General features: G+C 44.8%; 1 protein-coding gene across 8 annotated transcripts in view; it reads left to right on the top strand.

Moving 5' to 3' along the window:
• The window catches only part of ODF2 (outer dense fiber of sperm tails 2), a 40,520-nt gene extending 15,299 nt beyond the window's left edge, over positions 1 to 25,221 (top strand). For all 8 annotated transcript variants that reach the window (XM_054997991.1, XM_054997993.1, XM_054997992.1 and 5 more), the window contains 13 exons: positions 2,015 to 2,089; positions 3,553 to 3,624; positions 3,757 to 3,873; positions 4,755 to 4,940; positions 7,550 to 7,659; positions 9,529 to 9,664; positions 10,281 to 10,391; positions 12,062 to 12,166; positions 15,464 to 15,622; positions 17,696 to 17,796; positions 19,472 to 19,634; positions 19,981 to 20,106; positions 23,640 to 25,221. In XM_054997991.1, coding sequence (XP_054853966.1) covers positions 2,015 to 2,089; positions 3,553 to 3,624; positions 3,757 to 3,873; positions 4,755 to 4,940; positions 7,550 to 7,659; positions 9,529 to 9,664; positions 10,281 to 10,391; positions 12,062 to 12,166; positions 15,464 to 15,622; positions 17,696 to 17,796; positions 19,472 to 19,634; positions 19,981 to 20,106; positions 23,640 to 23,813 — 1,635 coding nt within the window. In that variant the 3' untranslated portion in view covers positions 23,814 to 25,221. The remainder of the gene's footprint in view (positions 1 to 2,014; positions 2,090 to 3,552; positions 3,625 to 3,756; positions 3,874 to 4,754; positions 4,941 to 7,549; positions 7,660 to 9,528; positions 9,665 to 10,280; positions 10,392 to 12,061; positions 12,167 to 15,463; positions 15,623 to 17,695; positions 17,797 to 19,471; positions 19,635 to 19,980; positions 20,107 to 23,639) is intronic.
• Positions 25,222 to 25,944: the final 723 nt, after the last annotated feature.

Below are 25,944 nucleotides of genomic sequence, written 5' to 3' on the forward strand. Positions count from 1 at the left end.
ACTCAGAGCAGTTTACAAAGTATGTTGTTATTATCCTTACAACAATCACCCTGTGAGGGGGGTGGGGCTGAGAGAGCTCCTAGAAGCTGTGACTGACCCAAGGTCACCCAGCTGGCTTCAAGTGGAGGAGTGGGGAATCAAACCCGGCTCTCCATATTAGAGTCTTGCCACTCTTACCCAAGGCCACCTACTGAGCTCATGGCAGCAGTGGGATTCAAACCAGTAGAGTGCGGAGTGTGGCTAGGAGAGATGCAACTGGGAATAGCTGTTAAGATGAGTGGCAGCGCAGGAGACACTGATCATCTGGGCTTATATTTCTGGCAAAACGTGGTGAACTGTGAAAGAGAGAGATCCTTTTAAAAATCAGAACAGTGAAATTTTCAGGAGTTAAAATTAGGCACTAAGTGCAGTGCACAATGTTCCATACATAGAATTGCTGAAGAAAAGCTGCTGGGGTTAGATGGGTCTTGCTTGTCATGAGAATATCTTAATATGCATTTAAAGAGTTATTGTGCATGATTCTGGGCTTCTTAGTCATGGTCAGGGGAGCAATGTGGGCTACTAAAGCATTTCCATCAAGTCCTAGAAAACTTACTTAGCTGCCCTCTGGCTTCTGAGATTTCTGGAGGTATTTGCTAGTGCATTTTGAGAACCGCCTTTTGCAGCCATAAGGCAAGGGAGACACGTATTTTGGCTCACGTTACCAGCGAGCCAAAATGCGCGGCCTTTGCATGGCATCTGAAAGCAGCCATGGCTTGCAAATGATTACTTGTCCATCCAGGCATGACACCGTCACAGATCTTTGCCTCAGATAGTTACTGAACGAAAAGCAGCAAGCTTGACCATTATTTTCATATTTGCAAGGCATATGTTGCTCTCCTTAGTTCTTATTGGATCTTTGAATGAGATAAAGCACGGTGGTTGGACGGCTGCCCAGACTAGTCTTATTAGCTTGTTCTGAACAAGTATAATGTTTGTTACATTATATATTCCATAAGAAGGATTTGCTTTAAACTCAGAGAAGAACTTATCCCAGGCCACGGGAAGTGACAAATTGGTGGGTTTTGGTATGGTCAGACGGGTTTCATGTGATACAGAGTCTATTAGATAGTCTCAAGCAACTCAAGTCAGAGAGATTCAGGGATCCTTGGGTGTGTTTATCTAATCTTTCAAAAAGATGTTGAGATTCTGAAAATTGTATTTTACTTTTTAGATCTAAGATACACAGGGAAAGGGACATGTTGCTTATCTGCTTCTGTTATCTTTAAAGAACGGTACTATAATTGCATATTTGTGATTGGTGTATATTTGTTTGATGATTGATTCGATACAGGGCTTTTTTCAGCTAGAACGTGGTGGAATTCCAGCTGACCCAAAGTGACATCATTGGCCCTGGGAGCATGTGTGCACTTTGCGTGCGCACGTGCGGTACCAGGGGCACCACCTCCCACCAAGAGTTGCCCCCTGTGCTGTCAACCCACTGAGTTCCACTGCCTCTTTTCCCAGAAAAAAAGCCGATTAGATTGATTTAAAATCAGAGTCTTAAAGACAACATAGAGTGAATATTGGCTAGAAATATGGTTTTCACTTTACATCTCGAATAAAAATAAACTTTTGACCCCACCTAGTCAGAAGGCTGTTAATCTGTAAGACATAAGCTGTGGGAAAGAACAGCTTTCTTAAATACAGCTCTGTCGTTTAGTGGTTAGAGCTTTGCTTTAAAGTAAACAAAGATACCTCTTTTTTCAATGTCTTAATCTTTAAAAGTAATGCTCCCCCCCACCCAAGTAGAGATCTCTGTAACGAATCAGCACTGCAGTTAAGCCTCTGAATTGGGATTGTGCATGTTGCAGATCAGTCGAGTGGCTTCCAGTGCCCAGATTTTGTGTTTGTCTTTGGGTAGATAAGGTCATGAACTAACACTTGAACAAACGAAACCTACGGCTTATCAGAGCAGAGCCTGCAGGAAGGGGCTGGGACAGAATCCTTTTGTGAATTTTCTGTCCTCCTGCAGAAAGACGCTCAGAAGTTGGTGGAACAACAAGCACTGCTGATGAAGAGGTTGACTGATTCTGACGCAGAGAAAGCGGTAAGTGGGAAGCAAAATGTGGCTTTTCTTTGAAGAGCATCTTTGCAAGACTGGGAGTTTTTTGTCCTTGAAATATGAACGGCAGGTTGAGCGAGTGCTGCTATACGAAGCATTTCTTTTAGAATAAGAAAGAAAGGACTAGAGGTGGGTCAGGCAGTCCAGGGCTTTTTTTCAGCTGGAATGCAGTAGAACGGAGTTCTGGCACCTCTTGAAAATGGTCACATGGTCGGTGGTCCCGCCCCCTGATCTCCAGACAGAGGGGAGTTCAGATCGCCCTCTAGTGATCAGGGGGTGGGGCCACCAGCCATGTGACCATTTTCGTTGAGGGTGATTTAAACTTTTAAAAACTCTCCCTTGTTCCAGCTGACCCAAAGCGACGTCATTGCGCGGTCCTGGGAACATGCATGCACTTTGCGTGTGCACATGTGGTACCAGGGGCACCACCTCCCGCCAGGAGTTGCCCCCTGTGCTGGCAACCCACTGAATTCCACCACCTCTTTTCCCAGAAAAAAGGCCTGAGGCACTCATTTTCTGATGATGGCATGTCACTCCTGAGACTTCTCAGCTGCTGTTCCCAGGTCTATAAAATGAGAACTGTAGACTCCTGCTTAGGACTGTTGTGAAGACAGCATGCAGAATGCTGTTTTCCCATGGGACGGTCATGTGGATATTCCCAGTTGCTTCCTTGCTAACTTGTAAACTTCGGAGTTTGTAGATTTTGTATGGGTTGCAAGAGAATGTAGATTTGTGTACATGATTTATGAGAGCGAGGTCACGTCACACCCATGCATGTGTGGAGAGAAAACTCTTGGAGCATTTCTGTGCCTAAGCTCTTAGAGATGTCTTGAAAATGATTTCACCCAAAGACATCACATGACAGACAGAGAGAGAGAGAGAGAGAGATAGCACTAGTGTTTTAACCCGTCCAGTCCTGGTGTTCTGCTGACAGAGAGATCTTTGTCCCAATGTAGTGTTTTATAGAGAAGTCTAGTTATAATTCTGCAGCCCGTATATACAGGCCTTCTCTCGCCCTGCATCGGTGTTGATAGAGCCAAACTAAATTTGATCTATTTATGGATCTCCTGCCCATTTCAAGAAACTAAATAACTGCTGTGGTTGACCCCAGTTCTACTTAGAACTGTGAGAAGTGGTGGTTGCTCTTTACCTCATAGGAAAACATGCAGGTCATCATATGGTTATTATCTGTGTATAGCAGCTCCACCTAGCATGGGGACAATTGATACTGGGGAAACAGTATGGAGAAAGGGTTAAATTTCCCCCTTCTCATGGCCCTGATCCACGCTCGCCCAGACTGCTGCAGTATTTATAGTTCAAACTGCATCCACTCGTGGATCTCTCAGCCTCATTTGGTCCTCAGGCTAAATTCTGCTTCATTTGCTTCTGTGGAAAGCAACAGTGAAGATTCTTTTTGGTGCATGCTCTCTGTCTCTCTTGTCTTGCAGCAATTATTAAAGAAACTGCAGGAGAAAGAAAAGGAAGTAGAGGATCTATTGGTTCAGATACAGACAGAAAAGGTAACCTATTTTCTGAGGTGTTTTCAGTAAAAGTGCTACTGCATAGCTTCTTGCCTTCATGGTGAAGCGTGGGATCTGGCTGTGTGGCTAAGAAAGAGAGTCCCGCCTTGCCATACCTCTCCCTCATTTTAGGATCAATCAAAGACAGCATCTGAACTCTCCAAATCTATGGAAGCTGTGAGGGGCCATTTGCAGGCTCAGTTGCGCAACAAAGAAGCTGAGAACAACCGCTTGAACATCCAGATCAAGGTATGGAAACTGGTGATCTTGAGTGACTTGGCTTTTAAAAGGGACGTGGCAGAGTCAATTTTGTCTGTATGAAATTTCTAGAATTAGTCAATCGCAGAATAACTTTGGCTAAACTTTTTATAAGTAGCCACTTCCGGGAGAGGATGAGAAAGTGGCTTGCTGTATTGCAGGCTTCCCTGCATCTTGTAAAGTTGGCCTGAAGCTCCGTGGAGCATGATGTCGTTCATTCAGTTCAGTGGATTGCGCTCTGATTCCAGTGGCCTCCTGGTGGGACGGCTGCTTGCTTGGCTGGTTCTGTTGCCTCCCAAAGCAGGAGGTTGCAAGTCCTTACCTTGTTGTGGGAGGAGAGCTCAGGATGGTCCCTTTGGGGAAGAGCTCATTGGTGGCGCACTTCCTTTGCATTCATTCATTGGCACCTCTAGTTAATGGGCCTCGAGCTGCACGTACTAGGAAAAAGGCCCTGGAGAATCACTACTAAGTAATATCAACCAATGATCTGACTTGGTATAAAGTAGGCTTGCGTGTTTGTGCCACGTTTGGTGACAGAATGCAAGATTCCGGGTTCCGTTCCTCTGGGGAGTGGGGGAGAGATGTGTCACCTGATTGTCATTTTTTCCCCACCCTTCACGGATACTGCTTTAAAAACAAAAGAAGGAATCTCAGATAAAAGGTGTTCGGGTAGCCCTTTCTGTGCCCAAGACTTGCTCAGAGCAGACAGAACTCAGTCCGACTTGGCATCCTATGTATGTTCCATTCAACTGAGTTGCTCTTAAACAAGAGTTTTGTGGACTGCCTGCCAGGTGGGCGGAAGAATTTCAGCTGGCTTAAGCAAAGCACATCCTTTTGGGCCCCTTGACTTGTCGTCTGTCCTCTCCTTTCAGAATCTGGAGCGTGCTGGGTCTCAGCATAAGGCAGAGGTGGAGCATATCATGGAACAGCTGAAGGAGCTGAGGGACAAAGGGGAGAGAGATAAAGAGACACTGAAGAAAGCTATCCGTGCCCAGAAAGAGCGAGCAGAGAGGAGCGAAGAATACGCAGAACAGCTGAACGCCCAGCTAGCAGAAAAGGTGACTGTCGCTCTGTCGCTTTTAAGAGAGTTGTGTCACAGTCGGGGAATGCTGTCTCCAAGAAGCCCTGCTGTGCGTTGTGTCTTCATAACAGGAGGGCACCAAGAATGCCTGCGGCTATTTTGTTTTTTGCAGCATCTGTGCGACCCCACATGGGAACTGTGTGGGTACGGTGCCGACTGCAGAAAATTCTCTAGTTCCTTTTTAGCACAAAACACTGCTTCTCCTCCCTTCTCTCATGTGAAGAGGAGAAAGGGGCATGCCCAGTCCCTCAGCCCTCTTTTCCACTGTGGTGAAAGGAAGCGCCAGAGCTAGCTGTTGTTTTTAATCAAAGGTGTGCAGCAGTTGTACAGAAATGATGATTTTCAAGTGGGCAAATTTTAAAAAGCGGCTTCTGTGAAAGTTCTGGTGTCTCTTCTCCAGTCAGAAGGAAAGAATTACCATCTTTTGCCTCAACACTGGTAGTCGTAGTAATTCATAGGTTATATTCAGACATGACATCAAGCCAGCGTTAATTCTGAATGTGCCCGAAACCGGCTTGGTGCTGGGCTCCTACACGTACATGGCGCCTCCCTCCTTGGATAGAATTGATTTTCCCTCTACAAGCCGGGGTTCTATACTTGGGATTAACACAGGCTTAGATACCTGTCTTGTGGCATGAGCACAGGTAGAAAAATGGGAGTGCCCCTGTCTGTCACACATCATCCCAGCAACAGCCCTAGATCTGCTGGAAGAACTTGTGTCCCATCTCCCCAGTCTTGAAGTGAGTCTCGGGCCTGGCAGATAACTCCTGTGTTCACCTCTAAGATCTGAACTAGATGCAACGTCTGCCATAGGGACTGGCATTCACACTCCCTCTGAGAGTTCCATCTTGCAGAGGTGGTGTGACTTCCAGTTTGGCCCTGAGCTGTTACTAACACCTAAAATCAAAAACAGTCAAGCTGAGAAACAGAGAAGCCCGGCAAAATCTCTGGCTTTGCTGTATGCTGGAGCCTCTTGCTAGCTGCCAGTTCACCTCCCGTTTGTACTGGATGTACAAAAAGGATCGTTCCGCCCGTCTCTGCTGCATTAACTCCTAGGTCCTCGCCATCATACGGCTTGCATTCAGGACTCTCCTTCTGATCTACTGAGTCGATGTCCTTCCTCTGCAATGAGAGGGGGTGTGAGATCCAGTATATCCAGTCTGAAAATATATCTGAAAAAATACCTAATTGGAAAACTACCTGGAAAATAATCTGGAAAAATACCTAATTGGAAAAATACCTAATTGGTATTTTTGGGTATATTCAGAAATCTCAATCAATACCGGGATTCTTGGATATTTTGCTATTGCTGGTCTCAGTTAACCCCAAAATATTCAAAAGTAACTGAGACCAGCAATTTTGTGGTTTTGGAGGGAGGAGGACAGAGACTGTCAGAGGTGAATGGAATCGCATGTTAGGGAAAACTCAACTGTCTGTCTAACCACTATGTTTCATGTGGTCTATATTAAAATCATCATGATTAGACAGACAGTTGAGCTCTCCCTAACGTGCAATTCTATTCATGTGTGGGAGTCACCTCCTTCCCTCTCCCTTCTTTTGTCCGTGAAAGCTGACCAGCTGCCAAACCAGAGAATTTTTTGGGGAGTGCGTCCTTTCAGCTGCCAGGTTTGTTCTGCTGGGATTCTCTGGTCTGGCATTGGTTCTGTTGGGCTTTATTGATTCTGTTTACATTGGAATACTTTTGGTCAGTGGTTGCTCTTACGTGTTGGGCTAGACTTCTGTGCCCTAGAGAAAGTGTTGGATTTCTCGCCCTCTCCCCACATAGTGAACAATGGGGAGTAGCTGGGGGCATTTTGTTCAGGAGCCTATAGAATCGAACACTTTTCCCAATCGGATCCAAACATAAAATCATTACTGAAGGATAGCTGAATCCAAAAAATACTGATTTTTTTTTTAGTGCACTCCTCTAGCAATGAGGTACAGGCCCTGTTACAAAAGGGAGTGGTAGAGTGTGGCCCTGTATCCCACTTCAGCTAGGAGTTTTATTCGTTTTATGCATGGTTCCATTAAGTGGCTTTCTACAGTTCATCATAAGCGGTGGAGTGGTGAATACCTTTATATCTCACAAAATCAAAACATTCCATTTGGTCACCTTAGCCAGTACCCTGTTCTTGCTAGAGCAAGAAAATCGCTGCCTCCATCGGCCTAGAGGATGCTTTGCTTTTCATCCCCCCTAAGGCTACAATGCAGACTATTTCTTAACTATACTATGAGGTTGAACGCATCCTCCGTGCATGTGTGGATCTTGAAGGAATCAAGAAGGTAACTGCCCCTTCCTATGCTGCATTCATGGAAGGTCAAAACTCTCTCTTGGGGGGCGGGGGGAGATGCATTTGGGCAGCACTTCTTTGTCTAGAGCTCTAGAATATTCCAAGGCTGCTTTTGCACCGGTGCAGAACCTGTGTAGGTGAGCATTTGAAGAACGTCAGTTACAAGTAAGCTGCCGGTTTTTGTCCTCCATACGGAGGCATTGATGCTACTCTGCCAAAAAGGCCTCTAAGCTACCTGCCTCCATACATTGTACGTTGTATTTTCAACCACATGTCTTTCTTGCCGTGTTGGCAGGACAACTATGTAACAGAGGCGCTGTCTACCCTGGAATCTTGGAGAAGCCGCTACAACCAAGCGGTCAAAGAGAAAAGCGATCTGGAGCTGGAGATAGTCATGTTGAACAGGTGAGAGCTGCATCGCGTGCTTGGGGGACAGCAAGAGGAACTGGCGCTTTGAGTAACTTAGGATGGGGTGCCAGAAGGATGTAGCTTAGTACCCAACTCTGAGATAGGGTGTATTGTGGTTTACCGTCAAGATGACCACCATGCTGTTTGCTGTTTTAGGCACTGTGCCGAAAGAAATCCAAGTTCTAGTCTACTGATTAAAGCAGACGTGCCTAAAGGTTTGCTGCTGTTTGGCTTAGTCTGCTATCAAGGCCAAAGTGTTCAAAGAATGTAGGATTCAGTGGCCTGCCGGCTGAAGGAATAAAAGGAGCGCAGGTTATATTACAAAAGCAGGGAGGCAGGGATAACTGAGCTATAGTAGAAAGGACAAGTGAGAACAGTAGCTGTGGGAAGAGGGACAGTGTCTCGTGTATGTCATGTACCCATTCATCCATCCCAATTTTAATTCTGATTCTGAGGCTTAGTCCAGTTATTATAAACATGATCCTAGTATAATTCAGTTTCCTTTGACTAGTGTTCTAACTGTTTCTCAGGCTTTCACAGGTGTTTGTCTGCTGGACTGCAGCGGCTTCCCATGGTTTCAGTGTTTATGACCTTGCAATTCTTCCCAGACCCGTGCTGTGTCTCGCCTCTTAGCAACTCATCCTGATATCACAAATATGTAAAGTGCTCTCACACAAAATGAGTGCCAAAGTATTGTTTATAGTTAGAAGGAGGGGGGAATGGAGTAAACGAGATGGGTAAAAGGAACGTATCTTTTACATGATGTCATTCCAGTGATTTTCTACTCATGCTGCTTGGAGCTCTGTCTTGCTTCTAAGTAGACCTATGGAACCGTATATTGAAATGACCTGGTTTCTGGATAAAATCCATTTGACTAAGTACTGGTGTCTTCCTGCAAGTGGGCCAGAGATCTGTCTGCAGTATCCTGTCATCCATCGCCTGACACAGTGAAATGAATGGGAAGCACTGGAACGTGCCCCCTTCCCTTGTGTTTCCTTTTTGTAGCACTAAGGCAACGTCATCAGATTTTCAAGTTTTCTTCCACGTGCACCAGGGTTAGAAACTGGAGATTCTCTGGCTGCTGGTTGCTGCATCATATCCCACACTTGTACAGCACATTGCACAGCCTTAGGTTCTGCAAGAGAGCTGTCTTCAGCAAGCTGGGCTGTCTGTTGAAATATTGCTGCAGCAGAAGGGTGGAGTGTTGACGCCTTTCTCTTGTGGACATCCCCGGAATTAATTCGCTCCCAACTGTAACAGTGCAGGGCTGAGAGAGTTGACTCCAATGGATGGCGACGTTCTGCTTGCTGCTAAAGGCCGCTTTCATTTTCAGTTCTGAATTTCACTGGGTTGCTTTTAATTTTTTATATCAGAAAATCTCTTTAACATTTTAGTCTTGCCCTTCCTCCAGAGAAGCTCAGGTAGCTTAAGGTAGTTTTCTCTGCCTCTGCTGTAAAACCCTGGGAGGTAGGCTAGGTTGAGAGTGAGTGGCCCACTGAGATTTATGGCTGAATGAGGATTTGAACCCTGCCCTCACCAATCCTAGTCCAGCACTCTAACTGCTGCACCATCCTGGCTCTTAAGAAAATCCCTAAAACAATGTGTCTTTATAAAATGTGCATTCTGTCTAGTTCTTAATGTGTGTGTTTTAGAGAGCCTTAAAATGTCTCGAAAATGGGGACACGAAACTGGTCTGTATTTCAACACCCCACCCCAAGATCTATGCACACAAAACAACAATTGAAGCAACATTTGCTTGTCCTGTGATTCAAGGAGACTTAAGACATGTCAGTTGAGTAATTCTGCATTTTGTTATAGCGGCTGCTTTCTTTGTGCTAATAATTCCCCCCCCCTGCTGTTTGGCAGCCGAATTACAGACCTTCTCGAACAGCAGAACACTGTAGAAGACAAGATGCGGGAAGACAGAGATGCTTTGGTGGACAAGCTGCACCGGCAGGTCACAGAGAGCACCTCTTTCAAACTGGAGAATGAGAGGCTGAAGGTCAGTGGAGGGGGTCTAGGGTCTCCAGAGCTGGTGCAGTTACAGTCCATAAGGAATTTCTCTTGCAGAAGCCCTGGGGAAGTGGACAGAAGCTGCTGCTTTTGGCGTAACGCCTGCATTGTGTTCAGCCAGGGCTAAGGAAGATTCTAAGTTGGTGTGACATCTTAATTGAGATACCATGGTGTGCAGTTGGATGAGAAACCATAGTTTGCACCAACCATGGTTGGTGTGTCACCTGAAATGAGAAGCTGTATTTATGGTCACTGCTCCACTTCTTGAGGCTGCTACTCTATGAAACTCAGCACGGAGTGGGGAGAAAACTACAGCAGACAAGCAACTCCAGCACACCCTATGGGTTTAGAGACAAGCAGCTCTAAGCTATGTATTTTGGAAAGAAACAAACCATGGTTAGCTTCAGTCATGTTTTTGGCATAGTGTCGGAGTTGAGGTGTTTGTGTAACTTCCATTGACTTCACTGGGGATTGGTTTAGGGGTCGCCTTAAGCCCCGACTGAGAAATGGTACCATTGGTTTCTGTGCTGTGGGCCAAGGCTTGCTTTGCATACACCAAACCTTGCATTCTGAATGAGCACTCATTGCCTTCGTGGTTTCTCCAGAATAGCATGATCCCTCTTGAGGAGAAGTTGAACAAAGCTCAGATGGAAGTGGCACAGCTCAAAGCATCACTCAAGAACTACGAAGGGCTGATTGAAACCTACAAGAATCAGGTATGGTGCTTCGATTCTCCTCCTTTCTTCTTGGGGAGTGATCTCTTTATGCTTGGTGTTATAGGCCTTGGGTAACCGCATATATGCTGATTTCTTTGGCAAGTTCTCTTCTAGATACTCAGCTGAAATGTGTGAACGCAATCAGCATCTACTCTTCTGTGCTCACATCATTAAACGAATGAGGTATTAGTGATGTGATCTTGCCTGGTCCGCTTTGCAGAACTTGCTCCAGGGAAATTGATGTGGCAATTACATGAATTAAACCTAGGCCACGTTCACGCAAAAGCAAGCAAATGGCCCTGGGGTATCACTTCGTAGGTGGCTTTTATACTGCTCATGTGTATGGTTTACATACAAAAGTACATACTCGTCTGAAAAGACCTTGGTATCTAGTGAAGGTTCAGGAATGGCCTCTGTGCAATTATTTTCTGCCCTGCTGTTGGAAGTGCAGTTCTCTCTTGGGTGGACAAAAGCACAGTCGTTATGGGTCCAGCAGGGCCAACTCAGGGTTCCTGTCTGACTGTGCCGACTGCATGGCGGGTGCATTTGTCCTCGGGAAAAAAACACAAGCAAAAACATGGGCCTGTTTGGGTCACTGCACTGCTGCATCAGCTAAGCTCCCTCTTTGGCATTCAGACGGTTTTGTCAGACCACTTTGTTTCAGAGGGGCTTTCAGCTGAAAGCTTCTGTCGTCTGTTTTGGAGATACATACAGCAACCAGGGACTTTGTTGCTTGGGACTTGAGCCCCGTTCCACTGCAGTCCACTGAGCCCCTCCCCTTTTTGTTCCTAGGGATCAGGTGTCCCTCAGGGACAGCTTGGGGGGCAAAGTGGGGATCTCTGGTGGGAGGAGGAAATGGTGGAAATTGTATCCCCCTCTTCTGAAGACTTAAGTGCCATAAGTTCTTGGTAATGCATCATTATCATGATGATGATAATAGCAGAATTCAATTTATATACCACTCTTCAGGACAACTTAATGCCCACTCAGAGCCGTTTACAAAGTGTGTTATTATTATCCCCACAACAATCACCCTGTGAGGTGGGTGGGGCTGAGAGAGCTCTGAGAGAGCTGTGACTGACCCAAGGTCACCCAGCTGCTTTCAAGCAGAGGAGAGGGGAATCAAACCCGGCTCTCCAGATTAGAGTCCCGCACTCTTAACCACTACACCAAACATATCATTTGGCTTCTGTAATCACTCCACTCTCCAAGATATAAGGACAGATGAACTCACATTCTAGCTGTATCTGAAGAAGTGAGCTGTGGCTCACGAAAGCTCACACCCTACCACAAATTTTGTTAGCCTTATAGATGCTACTAGACTCTTGTTCTTTTCTACCGGTAAATTTTTGTCTGCTTTTAGTATCCATTAGCGTTGATATGGTGTAAGCTGTCTTGAGCTTTTGAAAAAACAGAGTATAAATTTAAAAATAGTTTCAGGTGGGTAGCCGTGTTGGTCTGCAGTAGAAGAGCAAGACTCGCAGCCCAATAGCACCTTAAAGATCAACTAGATTTCCAGGATATGAGCATTCCACCTGAAATACTCTGTTAATATCAGCAACTGAGGGTAGGGGGAGAGATGACATGTATCCTGACACCAAAGAAGTAAGTTGCATACTGACAATTTGTTGAAACAGCTGCCATCTTTATTTTGTAATCTTTGTGTCCAGGTATTGAAAACCCGAATGGAAGCTGATGAGGTGACGGTGAAACTAGAGCTCTGTGACAAAGAGAACAAAACACTTAAAGAAGAAATGAGCAAAGAGATTGAAAATGTAAGTGTGCATCTAGCACGCAAGCTGAATGTGAAATGTGAGGATTTGTTGTGTTTCACAGATCCAACATTTCTCCTTTTTCAAAAGAGCTGAGTATGCATGTGTGTGTTTTTGTGTGGTGGTTTGCCCTGAAACTATCATGTTTGTATGTGAATGGACAACAGAAGGCCTTGCTCAGTGGCTGCTGGTACATTCTAGTGTCTCCTGGTACATTCTAATGTCTGCTCCAGTGGTACTCACTCCATAATGTCTGCTCCAGTGGTACTCACTCCATGGTACTCACTCCGTAGTGTCTGCTCCAGTGGTACTCACTCCATAGTGTCTGCTCCAGTGGTACTCACTCCATGGTACTCACTCTGTAGTGTCTGCTCCAGTAGTACTCACTCCATGGTACTCACTCCATAGTGTCTGCTCCAGTGGTACTCACTCCATGGTACTCATTCCGTAGTGTCTGCTCCAGTGGTACTCACTCCATGGTACTCACTCTATAGTGTCTGCTGTACTCACTACATGGATTGCAAAGAACCACATTCACAGTTGCCATCAACCAAAAAGGCAACATTTTCTTTTATCTCTAACCCGAGGGCTGCACCTCAAGGAGGCTCACAGCTCATCCATTCCTCTGGTGGTGACTGTTTCAAGGTGGGAACCACCTGCCAACTACAGGCCCCACCCAGCAAGTGCCCTGCTCATGGTCCTGAAACACGGGACAGGTGTCTCATTGGGGAATAGTGCTCAGAAGAGCCGCAGCTGGCGTGTCGAAGAGCCACATTGGGCTACTGAGTGAATGCCACTGGTCTACTTTTTGTTGCCAGCAAAAATTGTGATCTATATTTGGGGGACAGTTGTAGCTCAGCACAGAAGTTCAATCCCGGACATGTCCTGATGAAATTATCTTTGGCGATAAGGTTTCAACAGGCTTTTTGCCTGTGACTGTGAGGAACTGCTGCAGTTAGAGGTGGTTGCAGGCTAGGAGGATTGTGTATATGACGCCTTGCTGGAATGCCTTCTTTCTGTCTCCATCCAATCCTGAGAACACAGCTGAGGTCTTAAGGTGGTGGTTGAGCTCAGGGATTGGATAAAGGGGAGCAGACAGACTTAATCCTGACAAGGTGGAAACGATGGCTGACGGAATCTGTGTGATTCAGGAGGAGTTGTTGTTGTTATTGGTGATGATGATGATGATAGGTGTTGGGGGGAGTTACATTCCCCATGAACACTCAGGTTGGAGGCATTCAGGGGTAAAGTACAACTCCTGGGCACCCAGTTAGCAGTGGTGGCCGAGAGTGCCTCTCTCCACCTGCGTTGGTTGCTTGATTGAAAGGATACATCAAAGCTGCCTGATGCATTTACATTCTTTACTGTCCTGTCGGGGTCTGTCTTTGGAAAAGTGTTCAGCAACTACAGCTGAGGGAGGGAAGGTGGCATGTTATAGCCCAGTCTCGTCAGATCTCAGAAGCTAAGCAGGGTCGGTACTTAGATGGGAGACCACCAAGGAAGACTCCGCAGAGGAAGGCAGTGGTAAACCCCCTGTCCTTCTCATTTGACATGAAAGCCCCTTGCTGGGGTCGCCATAAGTCAGTTGCAATTTGATGGCACATACTTATGTATGCAACTACAGCTGGTCCAAAATACAGTTGCCAGCGTGTGGACTGGAACACACTGCCAGTTTGCTGTAGCTTAACTTTTCTCTGGTTGGTTTCCAGGCCCATTTCCAAGTGTTGCTACTCTGCCTTCAGTTGTCTGGGTTCAGCAAGGGTTCGATCTGATAGTGAGCCTCCCTGAAGGTTATTTTTCTTCAAAGGGCAGGATACAAATACCTCTTAAATATTTTAATAAATAAATATCTGAATAAAGGAGTATGTGCTTTGCATACAGAAGATTCTGGACAGGACTCGGAACACCTCTGGTTCCTGGTAGCAGAGCTGGGAATGACTCCCATCTAAGAACCTGGAGTCTCACTAGCTGTCAGTGTAGACTGTACCAGACTAGATGGGCCAATTATCTGACTCATTATACGGCAGTGTCCTGTACTTATTATGTGGATTAACATGTAAAGGTAATATAAAAGACCCTCTGTTGGATTGTGGCGTTAGAATCTACATGCATGAATCTGGTTTGTACAGAATTAGATCCTTAATCTGTCAAGGTCAGTCTTGTCTACTGTGACAAGCAGCTGCTTTCCAGAAGCTCTGATAGAGAAGTCTCTTGTATCACTTACTGCCTGGTCCTTTTAATATCTCCACTGCGCCTGGTTGTATCTCCAGCAGAGAGATCCCCGCCCCCATCCCACCTTCTAGCTGACTTTGATGTGGCCATCAAAGTAAGATTCAGATGCAGCCAGGCACCCCTCCCTACTGCCTGGGTCCAGCTCTGGTTGAGAATTCCCTCCCGCAAGAAACACCTTTACTGCATCTTAGTTGTCATTTATATTGAATTGATTATGGAGATTTTTTTAAAAAAATTTTTTTTAATTCATTTCAACAATAACAGTACAACAATATTGAAGATAATTATAAAATAGAGATTATAAATTACAGTAAGGACTATAGAATTTGTTTAAACATTTACAACATTATCCGGTGTATGTTAAACAATCACATAACAAGATTTACAAAAAGCTAAGTAAACAGGGAATTTACATTATCATTATCTCTTATTAAATTAAAGTGAGAAATTGCAGATGTTTAGGAGGGTGTAGTTCAGTAACAATGAGATATTCAAAAAACGGAGACCATTTCGTTAAAACGTCACTTTCTTTCATAGGATTTTGTGCTTGGTACAAATCATCATGGATTTTCTCTTGGATATGGTGGTCCCATATTTTGCTAATCCCACTTTCCACCGTTGGAATCTTCATAGATTTCCAGTTACATGCTATTAGAGATTTAGCTGCCGTCAACAGGCTTCGTATCAATTCCTTTCTAATGTGAGGAATTATAACAGTATCCCATTGATCTGAAAAAATCAGTTTCGGGTCTAATGGAACAAAGTAGCCTGTGATCTCATGTATTTGTCTTAAAAATTCTTATTATGGAGATTTTTGGTTGAAAATTTTTGGTTATGTTTTTATTCATCAACATCACCTGATTGCCAGCGTATGTGACTAGTAACTAAAGAGTTAGCACACAAAGAGAATCCAAAGCAGAACACCGTGTGCTGCACAGCTAGGGAAAGAGCAGCTGTGAGGTCTAGAGGGCTGGAGCAAACGCAGATCTTTTGCAGCGGCCAAATAGATCATAAATGTTGCGGCCTATCTTTAACTGCTGCCTTTCCCACCCGCTCTTCCTCTGACAGGCTCGTAAGCAGTTCCAGAGCCAAGTTGCCGAGCTGGAAAAGCTTCCCGAGATTCTGAAACTCACGGAGACCAAACTGGCGGAGTGTCAGGATCAGCTCAAGAGTTATGAGAAAAAGAACATGGACCTGTCCGCCATGATTACAGATCTCCGTCAGAGGGTAAGGGACTGGCAGAAAACGCCCACACGAACCTCGAGCCGGGGACCAAAATGAGCTTCTAGCGTCAGGAAAGTGCATTCTTTTGTCTCTTGTCTCGTCTCTTTTTGAAATGATTAAAACAACTGCACTGCGGAATAAAAAGATGTGTGGCATGTCTTTTGTTTTTCTTCTTTTGTCTTTTATTTTCTTGTTGCTTAGCTGCCTTGCTTTTAGTTCCTGTCCTCTTAGCTTGCCACCTAGCACAGTCCACCGCAGGCATCTCTGGCACCTTCCTATCCACTTTCACAAGGCTGTTTGGTCGGGTTCATCAGCTCCTTCCGTTTTTATGTCCGCGCCTTCATGCTTCCTTTCCCATCATGGCATTATAGTTGAGTTCCTGCGCTCTTGAAGTTGCAAGCATAGAATTAGGAAACTCTCTGCTTTCCTCATTATGTATCAAAAAGTTGTGCTTCTAATCTCGAGAGCAGCAGTAGCATGGTGGTTAAGAGATTGGGCTGCAAATCAGCACTCTGCTGGTTCGGATCCCATTCTTACCATGAACTCAGCAGGCAGCCTTGGGGAAGCCACTCCTCTCAGCCCCAGCTCCCCAGCTGTATTGTGGGACGATGATAACACTGACTATGTTCACCGCTCTAAGTGAGCACTAATCTCCCTAGAAGAGCAGTATATAAACACACTGTTTTTATTATGATGTGTGGAAAGGAAATGTCAGTATTTAGACAGGGACTGTTATGTATTCTGTTGAAATCAAAACAATTGAAACTGTATCAAAACATTAGCATGTTTGTTTCTTCTGTATGTTCTGTTTTTGCTACCAGGGCTGAGACCAGGCAGCAGGCTGGCACTGAAACCTTGAGGACTAGAAACTTGGTTTTGTTATTTTATTTTAATGAAAGCTGCTTTCCTTCGAATATTAAATTTTGCACCTGGGATGCAATTGTGAAGCACCCACAACTCTATAAGTTTAAAAAAGAACTGGGTGATAGGAGTATTTTGTGTGTGTCTATTCCCAAAGGCTAGGGTATGGGTGGGTGTGCTTGTTCAGCTCCCTTAGCCTCTGGTCTAATCGACACGGCCTCTTGGCCATCCAAGCCTCAGGTCTGTGCCCTCCTCTCTTGTGTTTGTCTCCCCCTGCTGTGCCAGTGTTTGCTAAAACACATCCTAATTCATCAGATATCCTGACTCTTGGAAGTAGAAATCATTATACACAGTAAATCTTGGCTTATTTTGTGTGGCTTAATTGGATCACTAGAGATAAAAGTTTGAAGTCCCTTTGAATACAAAGTTTTTTATATACCTACAGGTTGAATTCAGTGCTATCCTCAAATAACTGGAATAGCCATCTTTACCCTCTTCAGGCCAGGAGGACATGCCTTATATAAGACGCAAGAACGGCCTAAATCTGGGTCTACTGTGTGTCTAGTAAAGAAGCAGTAGGCCTTAGCATTCCATGCTAAAGCCAGCCTTGACTTCCCTGAAATTCAGAAGTCCCCTCCTTGGCTCTCCAAGCAGCTAGCTGTGCATTTGCTAGGGGGATTTTTTCTTGCATTTAGAGCTTTCCTCAAATCTGTGTGCTTCGCTTTGCTTGCAGGTGACTGAGCTGCTTGTTTTGTGCGGTGTGGAGAAGAACTCTTTCATGTTGGATCAAAATAGCCTCTGAAAGAGCCACAAAAATGCGAACACACACCGCGCTTAATGTATAGAACAGAAGGTGCTGCTCTCCCCTTCAGATTGGAAAGTCTTCCCTCGCAATTAAGTGCGGGGCGGGGGCTGGTTGTGGCGGTGCAGCAGTGAGGAAAAAACATTTTCCCTCTCCAGTTTTAACCCTGGCATTGAAAATGCTCAGATGAGTCCTGGTTCCACTTAAATCCTAGACCCGGTAGCTTTCCTGCTGCTTCACACTTTCTTTCTCTTTTATGTGACTCTGCTCATATTTTGGAGAAGCTCTGAAAGGGATGGAGCATCTTCCGAGTGACAGTAGAACTGTGCATCACTGGTGGCTCCTGGTGGGTCTCTACCCTATGTAACAAAAGCCCCACATTCCCCCCCTCCTTTTAATCCTTGTATTTTTAGATTGAACTCCAAGGAGACAAAATGGAGATGACAAGAGAGAAGTATCAGTCGGCCCAGGAGGAGAACAAGCGCCTGACCCTCAAGCTAGAAGAATTGGAAAGGTTAGGGAGTAAGATGCTTTGGAAATGGTAGCTGCAAACCAAGCAAAACAGCTAGGCTGCATTGGGCAAGTGTTTTGCAGCAGCTGATATTGTGAGTTAGGACTTTGTAGGATTCTTGTCCGGACATTTGTGTGTGTGTGTCTGTGCGGGCGCGGGCGAGCACGTGTAGAGGGGTGAGCTATATTATTAAAAGGGTGGGTGGAGGAACATACTTGCATACCATATGTTGGGAGGTAACAATACTGGGGAAATCAGAAGGGGGTGAGGCTGAGAATGAGTGACTTGCCAAAGGCCACCTAGCGCCTTGGTGGCAGAGGAGAGAATCATACCAGATGTATTGTCGAAGGCTTTCACGGCTGGAGAACGATGGTGGTTGTGGATTTTCCGGGCTGTATAGCCATAGTCTTGGCATTGTAGTTCCTGACGTTTCGCCAGCAGCTGTGACTGGCATCTTCAGAGGTGTAGCACCAAAAGACAGAGATCTCTCAGTGTCACAGTGTGGAAAAGATGTTGGCAGGTAATTTATATCTACTCTGGAAGGTGGGGTTGGGCTGGGAAACTCTTACAGGATGACTCGGCTCAACCCCACCTTCCTGAGTAGATATAAATTACCTGCCAACATCTTTTCCACACTGTGACACTGAGAGATCTCTGTCTTTTGGTGCTACACCTCTGAAGATGCCAGTGACAGCTGCTGGCAAAACGTCAGGAACTACAATGCCAAGACCACGGCTATACAGCCCGGAAAATCCACAACAACAATCATACCAGAAATTTCCTTGTTTCAAGTTCTAATTATCGGGTCCTAGAGATGGCATGAGCTTAGTTCAGCCTCCCAGCTCAGTGCAGGGAATCCAAAGTTAGTGCATTCCCAATCTCTGTTATCCCTGTGCCGCAAAGACATAATCAGTGCTCGAAATCTATCGTCTTGTGAATTAAGTCCATTAGGTCTAATCTTGCCCTTTTCTGTGTGACAGTCCTTTGAGTGTTTATAGAGTGTAGCTGTGTCCCCATTCTTCTCTGTGTTAAATATACCTGGCTCCAGACCAACCCTACAAACCGTTTGTAACTCAGCCTCTTAGTCACAGCACTGCAACTGTTCGTACACAGTTCCAAAGCTGCGAAGTTCTGGCAGAGGCGTTTGGGAGGCGGTAGGGCAACTGTTGCTGAATTGTAGAAAGCAGATGCAGTATTCAGTGGCTGAGCCCCTGCCTGGCATGCAGCAGGTCCCAGGGTAATTTTAGGTAAAGGAGCTCAGGCAGAAGGTTCTGGGAAAGGTCCTTCCATTTCCAGTACCCTGTAGAGCTGCTGCTAAGAGTTGACAAGACTGGTGATTCCGCACACGTTGGATAATGCACTTCCGATCCTCTTTATAGATCATTTGGAACGGATTTTTTTGTGTGCGGAACAAAAAATCCACCTCAAACGATTGATAAAATGCATTATCCAACGTGTGCAGAATCAGCCCGGGCTAGCTGGACCAGTAGTCAGCTCTTGTTTAAAGGCAGCTTCATACACCACATGCAGGATCTGTGGGACCTTTAACAAGTTTAGTCGATGTTACCTCCTGGGTCCAAGCCTTGATGCAACTCTGGCTGATCAGAGGAGATCTTAAAAAAACTGTACGTGTTTAAAATATATGCATGCGTGTGACTCTTTTGCTGTTGCGATTCAGGAAACTCGAAGCGACAGGTGCTCAGAACATAGAATTCCTCCAGGTCATAGCCAAAAGGGAGGAGTCCATCCATCAGTCCCAGCTGCGATTAGAGGAGAAAACTCGGGAGAGTGGCTCCTTGGCACGCCAACTGGAGATGGCCATTGATGATGCCAAGAGGCAGGTAAGTATCTCTTTTTGGCAAGGAATTATGCATGGGTTTGGGAGAAATGCGCTCACTCTACCAGGTTCCTTTTTCCACAGTAACAGATTTTATGAACCAGCTGTAGAAGCTCTGAAAGAAGAACCTGAGCCTAACTTTTGCCCGGCACCTGAAAATACACAAAGATGGCACCGGACAAACATCTTTTGGAAGGGCAAGGGACAAGTGCATTTTTTGATGTTTCTGGTCTTGTGCTAAAGAATACCGGTCATTGCATGCACAAACAAGCTCACTTCATATCTAAGGGTTTTTAGGGAATATTGCTGGCCCACAAGCCAGCCCTTGATGTTCTTGTTTCTGCCTGCAGCTGGAACAAACAAAGGACCGAGCAGCGTCAAGAGAGAGATCGGCCCAGTCCAAGATGCTGGATTTGGAGACCCAGCTGAGCAGGACAAAGACAGAGCTGAATCAGCTGCGCAGGGGCAAAGATGATGTGAGTTCTCTGCAGGAGACTCCGGGATTGATCCTACCCTACTTCTACCACTCTATTGAACAAAGTTTATCTTTCTGTTTGGCTCAGGCTTGAACCCTTTCTCCAGCTTAAGTGGTTCTTCTGGTTGGAGGAAGTCTCCTTAGGCTGGGGGAAGGCTTTTTGGAGGAGGGCTGGATTCACCCCTCTCTCCCCATACTAAGGGAGGCCCCGTGGGAGCTAGCAGATCAATTTGCCAGGATTGGGGGGAACAAATGCGATTGGTGGGGGAGCTTTTTTCTGAGTAGAGCACTGCTTAGATGTATCCAAAGCCAGCTTGGTTTTTTCTCATGGTAAGGAAGGACCATCTCCTTGTCACGGCTAGTTCTTGTGGTTAGTGTGACTATCAGTGAAATCCTAAGCAGAGTTACTTCAATCTAAGCCCATCAATGAGTTTAGACGTGAGTAACTCTGCTTAAGATTTCACTGTATGCCTGGGGAGACTCCAGTTCAGTCCTCGTTCACCTTGAAACTCGTGAGACTGTGGGCCAGCCATTTTCCTTCAGGCTAACCTACTTCACAGATAGATCAAGACGGGTAGCCGTGTTAGTCTGTCTGTAGCAGTAGCTGAGCTCATGGAAGCTCATACCCTACCAAAAATTTTGTTAGTCTTATAGGTGCTACTGGGCTGTTGCTCTTTTCTACTACTTCGCAGAGTTGTTGTGAGGATAAAATGGAGGAGAGAGACCCATGTTACTTCACTGTGAGCTCCTTAGAGGAAGGGTGGGCTAAAAATGTAACAAATGCAAACATAAATAATAGTACTTGTAGACGTCCAGGACTGCCATGTGTAGAGAGAGCAGCATGTAACGTGTAGCCTTGGAAGCTCTGCTCAGAGCCCATGGTTAGATGTTCAAACCTGTCAAAAACGGCATAGCTCAGCTGTTCAGATAATGTTGCAGAGAGAGTCACAATCGCATTTTATTTTTTGTATCAGTATCACTTAAACATGTCTGATGAAACGAGATAGATAAAAGAGACACTTTCTGATAATGGAAGTGTAAATCTGCCAAAACAGATTTTGCCATCTGTGATGGAATTGCTTTGATATCTTGGTCTCAGGTTGCTATTGTACAAGTTACTGGGATATGACATGAAGCACAATCATGTAGTGTTTATTCTGAATCCATTTTGATGAAAAATATCAAGTAACGGTTAAATTGCTGCTGTTCATTGCTGTGACAATTAGTGAAAGAAGTCTGCTACAACATCAATGCTTAAATAAACATAATAAATAAAAAGGAGCATTAAATATATATTATAAATATGGATAGATCCTTGATCAGTTTGATATTAATATTGTCAGGGAAAGACAGGTTTGTTTGGTTTTTGAAAGCATTTCAACCTGTTGCTTCATGTGGCAAGTTGCAGCCCTTCTTCCAGAGAAGATAAGACTCCCAACAGCCTGTGAAGTTGCAGCTGGAATTTAATAGTTTCTTGGGCTATCCCTATCCAGACTCGATCACTGTCTTGTTAAAGAAAAAGGCCAAGAAAAGGCCTAGTTAGGACTCGTTTTAAAAAGTGAATTGCAACATCCCTTAGACTCCTGCAATAGGTACAGGATGCCTTTATATGTATCTAGCACTGATAGAAGTTTTTATAAAACTCTGCACAGTATGCAAAAAGCGGATAGAGAGAACTTTTTCGACTTCTCCCACATCACTAGAATTCAGGAATAGGGGTGGGCATGAACAGCAAAAAAAAAAAAAACGTGCGGTTCCTGGTTCGTGCATTTTCACGAACCACGAACTTCCCCGAACTGGGGCAAGTTCGTGAACCAGTTCATGGGGTTTAAATGCAGCAGCACGGAAAGGGGCATTGCTTTTTAAAACGAACCATCGTACCAGTTTGGAAGTTTGTGGAAAGGAGCTTCCACGAACCAGTGGTTCTTTTTGGTTCGTGTTCCATTTTTTGCCCATCTCTATTCAGGAATAAAGTTGTTGTGCAGTAGATTTCGGGCAGGCAGAAAGAGACCGTCACGCAATGCATAATTGACACGTGGCACAAGATATAGTGATGGCTGATAACGTAGATGACTTTAAAAGGGGATTAGGCAAGTTCATGGAAGACGGAGAGGTCCATCAGTGGCTGTTTGCCAAGATGGCCAGATGCAGCCATAGAGGTGTCATACCCGTGAATACGAGTTGGTACAGAGTGTCAAAGTCGTCTTGAGGCACCCAGTTGATGGAACTTTGGTCTGATTCAGAGGGATCCTTGTTTCATTCTTCCCAGCTGTTCCTAAGACATGTCCTTGAGGGGAAGATTAACACAAATGCACGTGTAGTGAAACAAGATGTCACGGGTAAAGATTATTTATTTATTCAGTGCACAACTTCTTTCCCTGTTTTCTTTAGTCCCAGAAATGGAAATGGTCTGTCCTGTGGCAGGTGATAGCTTCCGAGTGCTTTTGTAGGGGTTGATTTTGAGATGATGTGTGTTTTGGTTTTCTAAACATTAAATAATTAAAAGAGCAGAATAGCCGGGATACGAGTGCCAGAGATACTGGCTAAGGAATCTGGGAAGCTCTTGTCACATCTTACGTTGCAAGTGTTTCAGCTTCCATCTTCCTCGGCTGCGCTTGTCATATTTTTATTCCACTTTTCAGCCAATGTTGGCTCCCAAAGCACCTCATAGGAATAAAGAAGTACTAAATACAAATATCCTTTAGGGGAGGAGGTTGTCAGCTGAGCTACGTCCAGGCACACTGCCGAAGTGGCAGGCTGCTGTACCTTCCTCTCTTGGAAGCTGGAGAAAAAGAAACTCTCGGATGCATTCTGCCCTAGTTCTGACAGCAATTGGAAGCTACAGAGTATAGAGGAGGGGTCTCCAACCTTTTGCAGCCTGCAAGCCCCTTGGGAATTCTAACATAGCACAACCACAAAATGGTTGCCGCAGAAATGAGGTTGTGCGTAACTCTGATAGTAATTCTTCAGCATTTCAGGCAGAATCTCTGTTTAGCAAGACACCTTTCGAAGTTAACATATTATTTAAACACATTTTCTTGCATACACACAAAGGAAGTATACATAACCCTCTTCTGGCAGCATCTGTCTTCATTTTGCAAGGATCTGACCTGGCTGGCTATCCCCTTTACATGAGCTGGGCAAAAGCCCCCCCCCCTTCTAAAAACACTTGGCAGGTGCTAAGAAAGGTGTTGGTGGGTGCCACGTTGAGGACTGTAGAGAGCAGAGGCTATATAAAGGAGGGCAGAAAGTGGCAGGGGACAGACAGAGAAAATGGAATTGTATGGGAAGACACCTGCTTGTTGCATGGGGCATATGAAAAGGATGGGAGCTCAGGAAGTGGCATGTTAAAATGATTTAGAGGAAGGCATTTGTAGCTCTGAACTTCCTCAGCCGTAGCCTTTTGTACCTGCATGATACATTGTGGATGGTGGCATTTTGAGTGTGGATTGCAACAAAAAATTGGCATGAAGATGGAACGGCTCGGCTACGCCTGTGCTGTTTTCTAATCCCTCGACTCTCCTCCTCCCGCAGGCAGAGCGTCGATACGAAAGCCGCCTCCAGGACCTGAAGGACCGCTTGGAACAGTCAGAGAGCACCAATCGCAGCATGCACAACTACGTCCAGTTCCTCAAGTCCTCTTATGCCAATGTCTTTGGTGACAGTGCCTTGACAAGCTCCCCTATCCGTTCCCAATCTCCCCTCTGATAAGAACCCCCTCCTCACTACAGCAGTACCTTGTTGCTACAAGCCCAAGTACAGAAGCCAAGATCTATTTAAAGCCATATCCTGTTTTAAAAAATGAAGAAGTATTTTTGGAGTCCGTGTAGCTCGGGGCCTTTCTTGGGTTACTTGAGTGAGACACGCTTCTTATACTGAGGCCAGAAGGCATAATGGGATGAGAGCATCAAGGACTGTGTTGCTTCGTAAGCCATATGAAAACTGGCAAGTGTGGGGGACATTTACACTCCCCCCACCACCATATTCTAGTGCCTTATGTTGATTACTTCTCTTACCAAGTAACTTGGGGGATTTTAATAATCTTGTATATTCGCTGATGTTTTGTGAATGCTTTGGTCACGATTCCTTAAACTTCCAAAATCACGTTTAACTGGATGCAGAACAGGTGGGATGTGTATAATAAGCCGTCTGCACAACTGTGAATCCAAGTCTCAAGGCTGTGTGTTTGAGCGCCATGCTTTGGGGCAGACTGGGGAAGGGCACAGGCCATTTTCTTGCCTTCTCCGGCATTCTTCCAGTTATTCCAGTGGGAGAGTTGTCAGTTCAAATTGTGTAGCTGTTACCCATTGCAGGGAAGAAGTATTTGCAGAGAATATCACTTTTAAGGAGAAGCATTTGACTGGTTGGCCTGTCCTTACTAATCTCTGTATTACTGACCCTCTTGGGATCCATTTTACAGATCCACACCATTTTCGTCACTCCCTAGTCTTTTATGAGTAAGTTTGTGAAGAGCAATAAGAGTTTTTGTTACATATTGTCAAATTTTGTTTACACTTCATATACATGTGTTTGGGTGTGGATGGGTGTGTGATCTTGCAAATATTGTGGGTAAGCCCTCTTGCTACTTCAAGTGCCTGGCATGTTGATTCCTATCATAGAGCCTGCTGAGTGCAGGCTGCTTCTCTTCCAAAGCAGTGCATGGGTTGCTTTAACACTCTCCTGCATTTTCTGTTTTTGCAAAACAAGGGCCCTTTTCACAGTGGTTACCTGCTGTCACAACGACACAAAATATCGCACAAAAAAAGGAGAACATCACGTTTTCTCGTGCGATGTTTTTGCGATGGCCACGGGTTTTGCGCGATATTTCGCGTCGTTACGGCAGCAGGTAAGCGCTGTGAAAAGGGCCATGGTCGCTTATGGAAAACATAGAATAACTTTCTTTTCCACCGTATTTATGTTCCATCAACCTCTGTCCCTAAATAAATGGTTTTACGATTGGCAGTAGAGGAAAATCATCCAAATGTTTAGCTTGTTTGTATTTTTAATGAAAAAATGAGTGATGAAATTTGAGTGAATTTTTAACTGTTTCAGAGTTAATGTGACTTTTTAAAAAAAAGAAATGGAAACTGGTGCTATAATAAACCTTTGAGATATAGCAAGTTTTGTGTTTCCTATTTCTGCATTTACTTTCATTTCAGTGCAGTGGAGCTCATGCTGTTTCCTATGTTTAACTATCATATGCTCAAGGCTTAAAATATTTTTTAGAGCAGAAACTAGAACCCCCCCACCCACCCACCCCAATAACTGGAACAGTCATCTTCAATCATTTCAGCTAGAGAACCCACTTTTAACCCCAATCTGCAATTTGGGACCAGAAAAAATCACAAAGAAAAGATGATGATTATCTTGGCTATTAACTGTGCTGCATGATTATCTTTGTGATATTTCAAGTCCTGGCATTGTTCAAGCTGCACTGATTGGTTTTCTTCCTTTAGGTGCCCTTAGTTATCACTGATTACATGAATGCTACATTACTAGGAAATGGCATTAGGAAGTACATAAGTGTTGTATCGTGATACTTTCTTTATTACAGTCAGCGACCAGAGAGGAATGAGATAAAAAGCGACCAGAATTTAGCATATATAAAATATAGCAAGAGTGTAACAAATCTAGATGTGGATACATAATTTCATAACAAACACTAACTTGCAAAATTAAAAGAAGTCGATCAGGACCAATAAAAAACATACTAGTGCAATACTACTAAAAGGCCAGTATATGCCAACTAACATCTAATAATTTAAATCAGGACTTACTACAAGTAGAGATAAGGGTTTGCACAACTCCAGACAAAGTATGGCTAAGATGACGTGTTAGA

The sequence above is a fragment of the Eublepharis macularius genome, chromosome 14 (genome assembly GCF_028583425.1).
Source record: "Eublepharis macularius isolate TG4126 chromosome 14, MPM_Emac_v1.0, whole genome shotgun sequence".
NCBI classification, from domain to species: domain Eukaryota; kingdom Metazoa; phylum Chordata; class Lepidosauria; order Squamata; family Eublepharidae; genus Eublepharis; species Eublepharis macularius.